General features: G+C 36.3%; 1 protein-coding gene across 6 annotated transcripts in view; it reads right to left on the reverse strand.

Moving 5' to 3' along the window:
* COBLL1 (cordon-bleu WH2 repeat protein like 1) overlaps nucleotides 1–14,875 on the reverse strand; it is a 79,191-nt gene that overhangs the window by 25,087 nt on the left and 39,229 nt on the right. For 4 of the 6 annotated variants that reach the window (XM_051623036.1, XM_051623035.1, XM_051623031.1 and 1 more), the window contains exons 2-6: nucleotides 9,874–10,050; nucleotides 3,873–4,074; nucleotides 2,805–3,033; nucleotides 1,090–1,128; nucleotides 115–209 (exon numbers count right to left, since the gene is read on the reverse strand). In XM_051623036.1, coding sequence (XP_051478996.1) covers nucleotides 115–209; nucleotides 1,090–1,128; nucleotides 2,805–3,033; nucleotides 3,873–4,074; nucleotides 9,874–9,965 — 657 coding nt within the window. In that variant the 5' untranslated portion in view covers nucleotides 9,966–10,050. The remainder of the gene's footprint in view (nucleotides 1–114; nucleotides 210–1,089; nucleotides 1,129–2,804; nucleotides 3,034–3,872; nucleotides 4,075–9,873; nucleotides 10,051–14,875) is intronic. The other 2 variants (XM_051623032.1, XM_051623034.1) reach the window with 2 other exon arrangements.

Here is a 14,875-nt window from a genome sequence, read left to right on the forward strand (position 1 = left end):
GGTACAGGGAGAAGGAAAAAATCTAAGTTACTTACAATTTATGGAAAACAAGCAACAGTATTGATTGCACAATATGAATGTTTCTAGAAGTTTCACTTATACAGTGAAACTTACTTGTTCTCTTTTCTTCTTACTTCGTTGAAAAAAGCTGAAAAACCCTTTGTTTTCTTTCTCTTTCAGACCATCTAAGTTTTCAGATTGGTAAGAGTCTAAAACAGAAAACAATTGTTCTAGATGTTATTTATTGCACAGATTATCTCTCCTGCATTCTTACTATTGCACTGTCTGTCATAAGCCTCCTGGAAGGACACACAAAACACATACTACGGATCACCTATATTAAATATTTTTTCTAAACACTGCAAAATGAATAGATTTCCTACCATCCATGTTCTTCTGGTCTCTCTTAGAACTAGGAATAGGCAAGTTTCAAATACTACTAATATCCCCAGAACTTAATCCAGCCCATCCCACTTGTCATTTGTCATGGTTCATATCACAAAGGCTATAAAAGGGAAAAAGCATCGGCCTCTCCAGTTCTCAGCTCCTAACAGTGTAAATTAATGGCAAAATGTGAAGTGGGACAAGTCAGGCACAAGCCTGCACATGGTATGACTATTGAGAAAGATCACTGCAACACCTGGTAGATGCTGTACACAGAACTGCATGACAGTCATTGTAGAGAGAGTCAAGTCCACTCTGGCATCTTGCAGAACTTATCTGCCTTACATTTTCTTATTCATGCAGATGATTTGTCAATCTTCTCAATTTTTACTTGCAAGATTTGACTATCTTACAGAAATCCCACTGAATGCAAATGTAATAAGCAACAACAATCAGCAAGGCCACAATAGGCTCTTGCTACAAGCATCAATGTAAACATGACTGTAAATTTAATCCATTAGTCCAGGGGAAAACCATACAGAAATACTCATATCTGGGTATATCCACGTCTTCATTTTTTAAAAAATGTATTTATGATAGGACAGAAATAATTACTCATGTCACAGTTAAGCAAATGTTACAGTACAAGCTGATGGTAATGCTATTAAGTGCTGCAGTTTCACCACCTATTTCAGTAAATCATACCTTGCAAAGACGGTAAATTTAAATCAACTGGTGATGTGGCTATAGAGAAACAAAAAGAAAGATAGAAAATGTGAATCTGAATCAAGGATGAAATTATAAGTTACAAACACAGAAAGCCAAGCGGGATCTTCAATATTAGGGAAAAGTAACAGGATACTTCACTGAAGCAAAAGAATGTGTATCTTCACTACAGAACGCTAGGTGCTATTTTAAAAACTTGAGCCTAAAGACATGCAACACAGACTGGAACCTTGTAAAAAAGAAGACAGGGTCTGCTTTCTGAAGGAAAGAGGAAAACTAGTGTAAAGAATAATTTGGTCTGTAAGTTATCAACTATCAGGCAGTCCAAACTTGGAAAACAAAAAGGAATGTATAATTAAAATATAATCTGAATAAAATAATATTTGAATTTAAATTCTTTTAAGTAAAGGTCCACACTTCACCATCTTGTTTCATAAAGCAAGCTGAAAGTTCAGCACTTTGAAGTTGTCTGCAAAATTGAAATGCTGACCACTTTGTGTCAAGAGAGCTCAAGTCTATCTGAATTTTCTAGCGGGGCGCTGCTTTGTCAAAAGTGTGTGTGCCCTTGTATTCTCTCCTAAGGACTTCTGGCTGTTCATTCAAAGGAAGCACAGGTCATACTATGCAAAAGGCAGCTCTGCCAGTCAGTAGATGAAAGCAGCAGTCAGACAACAAACAAGACAATGCACTATGGGTACATGTAGTCCATGGTTAGGCAAGTAAAAGTATGTTGTTTTGAAGTGAAGAAGAGAAAGATACTACATTTTTGTTTTCTCCATGGGAAAAGGACGAATTTCCCAAATCTGTCATTCTCCTCTTTTTCAAGGTAACTGGCCTTTGGGAAGTAACTGACAGAACTGTTGAAACTATAACCAAACAATAAGGTTACCCTATTTAGGTAGAAGGGGGGGGAAAACACACAAAAAAAGCCAACAATGGAACCCCTCAAGTTTTAGAGTAGAAAGAAAAAAACAAAAGAACAGTGGTCAAGAACAGGAGTGAGCCAATATTGCCAAATTCTATATTGATGTAAAATTTCCTGTGAGAACTGCCTGAAACTACAACAAACCACACTGCATAGAATTTTTAATCACAGTACAGTAAACCCTTCTTGAAAAAGACAGTCTTACAGCTAAAGAAAAAACCAGGCATAGGAATTCCTGTACAAATAACAGGAAGATAGTTTATAGTGCCCCTGTTGGGCTATGATTAAAAACAGATTTATTATTCCTTCACAATCTACAAAATCAGCAAACAGCACTTAGAAATATACGTAAAACACCATCATATTCTATCACTTTTAAATTTTGAAATAATCTTAAAATAAAGCTCCTTTTTTCTAATGTTTCTGTTCTTTCCAGTTCACCATGATTGTGTCTTTTCTATGAACTAAAGAAAATAGTGTTGATCTTTTTTGAGAAGAGGTGGGAGAAGGAAGGGAATGGGATGCCTCAAGGGATGATTTGTACTTAGCCACCTTTGCTGGTATCTAACACTTTGATAGAAAATATACTAAGTAAACTTGTCCTAGTTTCAGTTTTGTGGAAGACCAATGAAATATATTTTAAATTGCTAGAAATTAATTTCTTTGCAGGAAAAAAAAAAAAAACACAAAACACAAAAAACCAAATACAGTATTGAAGTACTTCAGTAATTATCTTTTTTGTAACTGCAATTTACAAAATTTATCTTACCTCGACTGATATCCATAGCATATAATTCTCTTAATCCAAGGTCATTAAGAGATTTTGTCACATCAAGGGGTTCTTGAGACTGGTAATTCTTCAACAGCAGAGTGTGTGAAGGATCGAACTCACATTTACTACATATAATCGGTATGAGCTCTTGAAGGGGTGAATGTGGACTAACTCTTACTACTGTCTTCTGTGTCTTCTTGTAGTTTATCACTACCCTTACTGTTTGCTAAAGAAAAGAAAATTCCGATAAATACCAAAACAATTCTGAAACAACTTTTGCCCCTGAGAGGCAACTTCACTAATGTTATAGATTCAGAAACATTTTGTGATTCCCTTCAACTTAAGAAAAGGACACGTGAAACAGTCTGCTACTTCTTTAGCACCTGTTATTTACTTGTCCAGCAGGGTAAAGGCCTGGAGCAAGATGCCCTACTAGGTTACATCAGGCAGCTGTAGAAGTCAAGCAATGAGCCATTAGTGTGTGTGTGATCACACGTAGGACGAGGGTAAAAGGGCAGCAGTAGAGCTCCTCTGGCCCTGCTAAGTGCTTTATATAAATTAAAAAACAGTATTCTTCTATACAGCAGAAGGACAAAGGCACAAGGAAAAATGTGGACAACACCCTGCAGTGCCTTTTTAAGGGTACATAAAAAAAGCTGAGAAACAATCAAGAAGTACAGTGCATGTTAAAGGAAAATGAACACACAATCAGAAGGGCATATATATCATAGCATGACAGATGGTACAAGTTGTCTTTCAGTTTGTGGAAGGCTGTATTCAGCCACACTTTATCTGCAGAATTTATCAAAAGGACAATAAGGTGTGAGATTTCAAATAATACAGTAATCTTTCCTTCTTTCAGCAGCAAAGATGCTTGTTAACACAAATTGAGATATATTTTACATAAGTGGAGGTTATCAAGAACACAGAGCCAACCATTTCATAGTGGTGCAAGATAAGAGGATGAGAGCCTAAAAGCTGAAACAAGAGGCTGAGCTACCAGCTGGAATTGTTGAATACAAAAATTATTCTAATTTCTAAAGATGCTTTAATTTTAGTTCTCACCTCTGGTATAACTGGAGCAGGTTTCTTCTTATCCATTTGTTTTGGCTTTACAAACACCTTTTCCACTTCAAGCATCCCCACTGGTGTGTTGGGTTTGAATTTAATCTGGCTATTTTCTGCTGATACCAATTCTATAGTATAACTTGATGGATTTAAATGATACTGTGCACAGAGAAAGATCAGCAAGTCCATCATGGGCTTCCTGTAAAATACAAATGGAACTGTCACAGCGATGACAATTAAGCAGGCTATAACAAAATGTGTTGCTAAACATTTAATCCAAGTCATCCTTTCCCTTCTATGACTAAACAGTTAAAAGTTGGTGCCTGGTACTAACTACCTTCAACATTAAAAAAAACTCAAAACAAAAAATTATCCCTAAAAATAAAATTAAGCCAGCTTGAACAAAAGCATGCCAAGTGTTTTAATGCTTCAGCAAATGGGGAAATTTTTTGCTTCTATGAGTGATGTTTTTCCAAAGGCCTGCAGGAAGATGTGGATTAGCCACCTCATTTGACTTAAGTGCAAACTGTAGCACTGCACCGGTGGTGATAAATGTGCTCCTATTCATTAATAAAAGAGTCTTTCCAAAGACCAAATTTTTTATATCCATTCTGAGCTTACAAGGGACTTTATTTTTCAGAAAATTCTGAGCATGAGGCTCTTAGAGGAAGCAGGAGAAATGAAGTTAGTGGAAATCTCATTTTAAGTCCATCTTCCATTAGGGATCCCAAAATAAGAGCCAAGTGTTTAATAAAGACAGAGAGAAAAAGCTAAATGACAATACAGTAGTTGAATGCCACCTCTTGAGAACCTCTGTGTGATGCCAATTTCCTTTTCACAATCAAGTATGGTAAACTGAATTTTTCCTATGTAGTCACTAACTGTATATCCTTGTTCTCTGTGCTCAATGAAGAGCATGCAGACCACAGACCAGCATATTAAGACAGGCTGAGCATTATCAGTTGCTACTGGAATAAATTTGTTAAACTGTACTCTAAACAGAAGTGTCATAAACTTTTAAATAGAGTAAGTTTAAATAGAGTAAGTGTAGTACCCTCATTGCAAGTTATAGCAACTGAATAAGGTTATAGTACCATTAGGTCACTGAAACTGGTCATTTCTCAATCATTTTTAGAGTTGGGTAGTCATTTATAAGAAGCATTTCTTTTTGACACTCTCTGCATCTCCCAGTTACAGCTACAAACAAGGAAATCACCTGCTCTGTCTCAAAAGGATATTATGAAGATAATTTAAAAGTCTGTAACAGTATGTTGAAAAGAACACTGAAGCATGGAAGATAAAATTAATGTAGAAATTTCAGCAGAAATCTTAAATCCTTCATGTAATCTTGTAACAGATGCAAGTATTGTGGTAGCACAGCCAAACGTGAAAATAGCTTCTATAAAGACCCATCAAACTAAGCAGAATTTTAGAAAATATAAAGATAGTGAATACATTTATTCACTAGGAAGTTAAAAGAGACTTTTCATATGATTTGGTTCTGTAAAAAGAATTAAGAACATCACAATGTTTGAAATTACTCTGAACACTGTTTTCCCTCCCTTTAATCAACCTCAGAATACAAATCCTCTTTTCACTTGGTCTTGAAAAACACGTGTTCAAGCAAACTGTCTTCTGATTTCTTGAAGCAGAGCTGGACTCTGGTGCACAGGCAGCACTTCCAGAAGATGGAAAGAGTTTGAAAGCTGACAGATACAGTTACTGCAGACCCATTACTTCTTTCCCCAGAGAAAAGGTTGTGCCTGTTAAATGGCAGGAGAATACTTGCCTCAAGCAACAAAGGCAGGAGGAACAATAAAAGCAAAAAACATAGATAAATGATGCTCCAAGGTGTCAAAAAGCAGCCACCTGATGGTCTGAAGAGGTATAGAAGACTGCAATATACTCCTGTGCCTTCATCTAGATGATATATATATCAGTCTGGGGAATACCATGAGAAATGCACTGAGCACTGCAGAAAAATAACTATTCCTCTCTTTTCACGTAGCAGAGAGTTTATTTCCATTCTTCTGTCACATTTAACACAACCTGTTCTTATTAGAATAAAGAAGGAATTACTCCATTTCTTGTACTTCTAACCCATAATAGAACAAGTACATCCATCTCAGCCTAATAAGAGATGTAAATGCAAATCATGTCATTTCCCCATTTCACTGGGGGTGGGGCAGGGGAGGGGAGAAGAGAGCCAGGGAAGACAGCAGACACTACTTCTGTAGTGACCTTTCTGGTTATCAGCCTGACGGGTAAGTTACCCATTAATTTTTTTTCTGGTGCATTTTTATACACTGACTAGCCTTAAAAGTTGCCTTTCCTCTGGCCTTCAGTCATTGGAGAAGGGCAAAAACATCAAAGATGACCAGAATGAGAATTCACCAGCAAAGACTGCTGAAAGCCATTCTGTTGAAATCCACCACAGTGACAGGGGCAAGCCCTCACATTAACCAGAGTCACAAGAAGTGACAGAATGATAAGTGTGAAACATAGCTGCTCACAAACAACAGACAGACGCAAATTAGTACACAAAAACACTGGTTCTGTGCAAATTTGCTTCCGTTGGTACTTCCAGAAATTACCTGCTTTTGTGGCAGATGCTACACTTTAAGTGTCTGCCCTCCACTAGAAGCAGAGACATCTTCAACAACTGCTTTAGACAGGTATTCCTACACTGATGCAAAAAGCTGTCTTTTTTTGTAATCACATCCTCCAAAACTCATAAAACTATTTTTTTTTTTGCTAAAGCATTCAAGAATTGAACATATATATCACAGTTAATATAACAGCTTCCATAAATGATATTTAGTAAAACTCCAGGAAGTGGCCACCAACTGTCTCAGAGTAAATAATCTGATTGTCCTCCATCTAATTTTAGTTAAAGCTTTATTTGTAAGTTAACTTCAAAACGTTACTTGGTTTTATGGAAATCAAAGGAAAAGGGGAGGAGAGAAGGAAAAGGGGGGAGGGGGTGACCGAAGGAAAACATACAGTCTGGATTTCTATAGATCTCTGATTACTTAAGCCTATGGCTCCGTGGAATTCCTTGCAAAAATATTTACTAATGTTATTTTTTTAAATAGAAAAAGACATTTTTTAAAATGAACAACAACAACAAAATACACCAAACCCCCCAGAATTTGTTGCTAGCAAATATAAGTACAATAGTTTTTGAAAAGTAGGGCAACACTACAAAGCTTGTTATTCACCAGCTAGCTATACAGAGTAAACCAACAGTTTATTAAGAATACCCTAATGACTGAAAATACTCAAGAAGGGATCAAATGGAAACTCACAAAGGACTCTAAGAAAACAAATTCAGCAAAGCTAACGTCTCTCTGAAAGGCTTCTGAAACCCAAGCCCTAAACACACTACTCTGCAGAACTATGTTTGACACAATATTTCCAAATAAAATGCATATCACTGACATATTGATCCTTGAAACCTGTAAGTTAATGATGCATTCAACTGAAACTAATTTTTAATTTCAAGAAAATTTTCTCAAACTCTGCATTTCCTCATTGTGGAAAAACAAGAAAACAAACTTAAAATTACCAGGCTGCTAAATAAAATTGTTCTTTGTTGTGTTTTTTTTTTTTTCTTCTTTGGCTGCAGAAAATAATTCAGTCCTATGCTGGATTTAGAACCAAAGGAGAAGATTTAGAAACCTCACTCTGAAAAACATTCCAATAAAAAATTAAAAAGCAAAACAAAACCAACAAAAACCCAACACCAAACCACAAAAGCCTCACTCATTCCTTCCTTCACTTCCTATCACTCAATGCTTTTACCATGTTTTGGGGGCATCAAGGTGGGGGAGTGTTTTTGGATGTTTTGAAAATAACTGTCTGCCTGGGCACCCTAGCAGGAGTCCTGGTGATAAGACAGCACAAATGCCACCATCAGATTCTGAACAGAAACTGAAACACTATCACCAAGTACTACAAAATACAGATGGTCATCTAGGCTCAAATAAGAGAATCAGTCCTAGTTTTTTGCTTTACTTGCCCACAGAACAATTTAAGGATTAAAAAAATTATTCTCTCTCGTAATCCTTTCCTGTGCAACACTTTTTTTTACTTCTTTCTGATCTTCTTCTGCCTTCTTCTACTCTCTCAGAATATTTCTCTTTGTAATGTCTTGCTTTGTTTTACATAGGTCTTGCCCCAAAGCAGAGGGCAAACCAATCCAACTTGATCTGAGAATGATAGAGAAGTTTCTTCTTGTGGACTATGGCATTTAAGTACATGGCTGTACAAACAGTTTTGCTTTTCCTAGTATAAGACTTAAGAAGCTATTCTCTCCGTAGAAGCTCTGAAAATGCTCATCTCTGATTACAAAAAGAGACAAATTAGCAACTTATCTGCTTATGTAATTTCTAGAGGATCTTGACTATTTGTCCACAAAATACAGCTATCAAGACAGAGCAAAACCAGATTAAAAGATAGTATGAAGTTATGTTCCTGCACAGCATTTCCACTCATTCTAAGTGAGCCTAGCAGTGTCCGTGTAAGCTCTGGTTTGCAAGAGACCCATTTAACAAATCAATCCCATACAGCACCTTGACTTAAAAAAAATGCAGTAACTGTAATACAGCAAAACTGATCAGGAAATGTGTGCACTTCCTGATAAGCCTGTGAGGCCTGTCTTGAACACTGAGTAATTATACACAATGTAATTTGGCCGACTGAAGATACACGGAACATTCCTTTCTGGCACTTGCTCCCAGTAGAGCAAGGTAAGGGCAATGCAGTACTCATAAGTGTGGACACAGGGGGTGAAAAGAAGAAAGAGAAGTGCCTGACAGTCTCAACTTTAAGAAATTTTAAAAGCAGAGGAAGCAGAGCACTGTATTTACAGACAGCAACATTCTTTACCATAAACACACTAGCAAGAACACCATAAAGCACCATAGTAGTCAACAATCATTTTAGCGAATTTCCTCTGAGCAATATAACCTCAGAAGTTATCTTGAAAATCACACGGAGCCTAGGGAGTAAGGGGGGAAGAAAATAAATCCACAAAGCTCTGGTCCATTGCAGCTCTGGTGAACAAGCTGGTATTTAACATCTAAGCAGTGACCTCATGAACTCTAATAAATGACAATCTGTGCAAAGAGGCTAGAGCCACAGAAGTCTTTATCTCTCATTACAAAGTGAAGTAGGTGTAACCATGTATTTATATCACCTGGTTTAAATGAGTCTGCTTGCTTTCAGCAGTAAAAACACTGGCAATACATTGACACAAGCACTATATACAAACAGTTACTTTATTTTAGCTTAGGAAAGCAAGAAACTAGCATCCTAATTGTTCTGATTTATACAAAGCATTGCATAGGACTCTTCTTAGTAGACCTGTTATGATAATTAATGTAACATTTTAAGCCCCAGAGTGTATGTTTCCTACTCAACAGTTAATGTCCAGGTTTTTCTCAACTAAAGGTGATTTAAGAGTTATATGAACAATCAATACTACCAGTTAGCAGACTAAAATATACTTCAAATTAAAACCAGCTTAAACAAAATATATGTAATTCTTAAAAAAAAAAAAAGCTTTAGCTAGAAAATATTTCTTTGAAGCATTATACATTTTGTCTAAAGTGTTGACACATTTTTTAGGACTGCTAGCACTCTAGAGGTGGTAGTACTGAGCAAGTGCTCAGCACATGACTTTGTACCCAAACAGGATGCAGGCACTCATCTTTGGGTCTAAGCTGAAAAACTTACATGATGAAATTTTGTCACTCTTACAAAAAGAGCAACAGGTATGGCTACACATCCTGATATGTGCCTTACAGAATTTCTCAAAAAACACTCAAAAAGGTAGGCAAATGTATCAGGTATATGTTTGTTTCCACACTTATCCAAAAATGTTCAGGTTAACATAACTTGTATATTTACTGAGTGATTAAAGACTGCATGAAGATTGAAGAAAACTCGAGCAAGAAAACAGAACTAAACAAAAATGTCTTTTTGTGTAACTCACCTGCCATTAACTGTAGTATATTTGATCACATCTCCTGGCAGCACCACTGATAGCTCAATGTCTTTATCAATTACATTCTCTTTCTGCTCCATGATGAGGTTGGCTGATTCTGCGTCAAATGGAGAAACAGCAACAGGTTTTGTTTCGGATGGAGGAGGCGGTGCTTTAGATTTTCTTCTGAAATACATGGATAAAAATTAAAAGTATGTATTTATATATATTATTTTTAGAGTCAAAATAACAAATCTCAGAATGGAAATTAAGCACACAATTCTTTTCACTCAGACAGTGTAACTGTTGTGTGCAAAAAATGGGTGAGGTTAAACATATGATGAATGGTGACAGACGATACAACAGGCTATGGTATCTACCATATTAAAAAAAAAAGCCAAATAAACATCAACAACCCCCAAAAAAAGTTTTTTTTGTAAATATACATTAAAAGGAGTAATTATTTTTTTCTTCCTTTTGTTACACAAAGAATCCTATTTTTTGCATTCTCCAAACAGATTTACTGGATTAGTATAAACAGGAATACTGTACTATGCAGTATGAAGCTGAATTGCACTGACCGTATGTTTAATACACAGGCTAGATACACCAGGGAATAATTACACTTTTCTGCTCCAAATTTTTCTTTTGAATATCCAAATTACTCAAACAAATCCTACCAGCCCTAGCTTATTTACCTCCATACTGTAATAAAATTGCAGTATAATCAATGCTGTGTTCAACATTTCTTGACGTTTCAGTTACAGTTTGCTTACATATTTTCCCCTCACCTACAATGATTTGCTATTTTCATTTTCTCACTATCCTTTCCAATCTTAGTAACAAGCCAGTGTACTCTTGAACGTAAAGAGTGATCACTAAATAAATTTAACTTATAAAAGGGAAAGGAAATAAAAGGAAAACTCTCTATATCTCTTAATATATTTATGTTGCAGTAAATTCCTACAACATACAGTCTAGCACTCCTTTTTATTAAATACCTTTTCAAAATTCACCAATACCGTTACAAGTGAAAGATATTATTAAGAATTTTGTCATTAGAAACAAAACCAAAATGCACTGTGGAGACATTACCTCATGAGAACTTTTCCAAACATTTTTTTTAAAGCTTGAATGGAGCCACATTCACAGAAAGTTAAAATACATTGAAAACAGAATACACAAAGGATGCAAAAATACACTTTCAGTTTAAATTCTGGAGCTGTACCAAAGTTCGTTTTAAGCATAACCAAAGAAATTAACTTCTGTAATTGTCCTACAGAATTAAAACAAAAGATCTAGCGTATAGCAATTAGAAACACACATCTTTGTTGGGAAAACAAACTTTAAAGTCACTCACAATGAAGAGCAAACAAGGTCCAGAGCAGCACTGCAAAAGACGACTGTGTAATGAGACTTCACATGACCAGTCTGTTCTGAAAGCGCTTAGAGTTCTGAACTTCAGAACTCTGTGCTGAATAATTAACTATTCACAGTCCTCACAGCTAATCAGGAGTACACACAGACTTCCAAATATGCTCAATGAGGATTTGCCATCACAATTTATACCTTCTCTCTGTTAATGTTTTAAATTAGTTTTGGTGTACTATACAACCAATTCAAGACTTGCGGCATTAGCTGCAAATTTAACTTCAGTCTCTACAGCAACTCACCTAGGCTGCTTCTGGATTATGTGAACATTGCAAAATGTATGAATAAATCTTTTTTTTTTTACTCCTGCCTCACTTGATTGGTTGGGGTTTTTTTTGGGCACAATATTTAGCTTTCATATAACTGTCAAAAGGAAATTATTAAGCAATACAGAACATCAATACAATTATTTAGTAATAAAAAAGCAACACAACAAAAACCTCACCCTATGACACATTATTGATACAAAAAATAAAAAATCCAATCCCAAAGCAGTACTGCTTTTCCCCTTCTGTACTCATTCTTACATCTTTAAGGGACTTTAAGTGACTGACCTTCAATGATATTTATTACAACTGAACTCAGAATTTAATCGTTGAAGCTACATTTGTTTGCAAATGCTAGTGAACTGCATTTCCCATTAAGCAGACAAATACTGTTTCATTGCTGGAACTCTACAATCCCTAGAGAGTCCTTAATCTCACACAGCAATAAATGCATGGTCAACATCAGTAAAACGTGGCTTCATTTGTACAGCGTCTAACTTACAATGAGAAGAGCCTGAACAGATAAAAACTCTTGTCAAAACTTGTGTGCAATAGCTATATAGATGAAGTTCCATGTTTTTATAAAGACCATGCACACATGGGGGTCAGGCAGCCTAACACGGCCAGCTGACCCTCCACTTAAATCACTGCCTTACCCACATCTAGCACATCTTCATCTTCCTTATGGTTAGTTATGCTTACATTTCCCACCACACAGAACGGTGGAAAAATTCCCAAGTATTCTTTCTCAGAAGTCATGCTGAGCTTTTGGCAACCTCTTATTAAAAAACAAGGATGCAAATACTTTCCTTTTCTGTTTCCAGATGCCATGTGTTTTTTTCCTTTTCACCCATTACCTCATCTCTCAGTCTTCACCCAAAGTATTTACATTGGGTCTTACTGCTTTTTCTTTTCTTGAGTTTCTGCCTCTACCTTGCCACAGGAGAGGCTGCCTGACAGATAAGGGAAGCCCTGCACTCCCAGCACCCCACAGCACCCCAATAACCTGCTGGTATTGGGCAGCAAGAAAAAGTCAAATTACCATTATTACATCTATAGGTGGAAATCCAAAGCAGGAAGTGACAAAAGAGTGGAAATACACATAGCAGAGCTAGTTTCAACCCACAAACACCTCTTCTTCTTTGCACTATGAGGCCTCCAAGATTACAAAGGCATCCTCCACACATTGTTGCAGTCAAACACCAAAAAAGTAAAACCAGCATTACCCAAGTAACTCCAAGTCTATGCTATCATTTCAAACACTCATCCATCACCAAGAACAAACAAACCAAAAAGCCCAGTTCTCTTGCCTCTTTACCTCTAACAGATACTTCACAAACCAGGAAAGCTGCCGGTTTTTAATGAATTTGGTAAAGAAATAGAGTGTGGTTAAAGTAGTTTCTTCTCCTGAAAAGAAGAAAACTCCTGATTTTTAGTCAGACAAAAACACAACCATAACAAGGGGAATAAACTCCAAAACATAGAAAACTAAGTCTTTAGCTCAGCAAAAGGTGTTCAGTAAATGGTCTCACTCTCAGGCACCTTTCATGCTCAGATAGCTTCTGGATATGCTAGAAGCTAAGCAGATCTGATTTTCAAAGTACACATTACAAGCAGTTAGAAGGAAAAAACCCATACTCTTTATTTGCATGGCTACTACGAAACTAAAGGCGAGCTGAAGGAAGAAAACAAAGCACAGCCTATTTAGCCATGACGTAGAGGGAGCTGTAAGTGAAATTTTAACAAAATAAGGTCACGAGTCATCATAAAAACTCCTCTGGAAATTGTGCTGCTGTCTCCTACACAATGCAGGTCCTCATTCACTCCTTGTCTCCATAGGTCTCAGCCTCATCAACTGACTGACTTTCCCTACACCAGGCACTAAAACTGCCAATCTCTACTCACCTGAAGAGATGTGTTCCCCACTGTTTATCACCAGATAAACAATTCCAGCTATCTATTACACTGCAACAGCTTCAATGTCATCTTCTGTTTGCTCAACTGCTTAAGACAAAGTAGGAGGAAAAAAAAAAAATACAGTCATCTTTCTTCTCTGATTCTTCCTGGCTCTGGAAAAGGCATCCAGATGGATAACTGCAGCACTCTCACTGGCTCCCATAAACAGCCATAAACTCTGCAGCCTGAGCAGAGTTTGTATTTACACTTGTTACCGCTGCACTTGGAACCTACTGCTTATGCCAAGTCTTTTAGTTAGCCCTCACCTTGTGAGGTTATATTGTTCCCCAGAGAATTTATTCGTATCTCTTCTAGAAATTTAAATTTCTGAAGCCCCACCTGCAATTCCCACGTGTCTTTGTGACAGAATACAGCTCCAGTAAAGACATTACAGAATTATTTCAGCCAAAGGCAGATAGAAGATTTCATAATTTTGTTAAGAAAAAAAAATCCATATTTTAAAACCAAATGCAAGGTGATAAAGTCAGTATTTTAGGTGTTTCATACCCCTATTCTGCAAAATAAAGTCTCATTGCTATATCTCAACATATTTTCTACTTGGAAAAAAAAAAATAGTGTCAGTGATCTGAATGTGTGGAAGCATTTTTCAAAAACAGAGTAAATAAATAAAGCAGCTGTTTATTTGGTGTTACCTTTTTAAAAACCAACAAGCTTTCAATTCCTGTTAGAAAGGTATAACCAATATATTTTTAACTCTAACTACAGAATGGCACTCAAAATAATGAGAAACACTTGAACTTACAGTGACCTGGATATTATCACCAGCAGTTCCTCTCAATAAGGATCATTTTCCCAAAAAAACTGGAGAAAATAAAAGCAGAAATCTGTCTGATAGATGTGTGTATAACCAAAGGCTACAGCATAAACAATCCACCTCTTCAAATCTTCATATCAAAGACTATTAATATTTGTACCACTTAACTTCTTGTCTTGAACAAAATTACAAGAGACACCATACTAAGACAGCTTGATAGCCACCTGCTAAAATTATTTTGGATATAACCTCCAACATCAGAACCATCTCTCAAGTTTTCCATAGCAATCACCTAAGAGAGGAAAGGTCAAAAGGGACCTTCTCTGCAATTTGGTCATCTCTCAGGCACTAAAAAAGTTAATTAAACATAGTGCAATACAAATTTTCTACTACTTAAGTTCCTACTGCTTAGGCTTAAGTTTGTTAATTTGACTTAGGGCACCATGGAGAATACTGGTTAATACAAAAAGCAACTACACACTTTTTTATATCAAGCTTTACAAATTATATATGCCAAGAGTACAAGGAATGCTTAATTTTATTCTCTAAATCAGAAAAAGATCTTACTCTATTAGAAAAAGGC

Source organism: Apus apus, chromosome 6, assembly GCF_020740795.1.
Source record: "Apus apus isolate bApuApu2 chromosome 6, bApuApu2.pri.cur, whole genome shotgun sequence".
NCBI classification, from domain to species: domain Eukaryota; kingdom Metazoa; phylum Chordata; class Aves; order Apodiformes; family Apodidae; genus Apus; species Apus apus.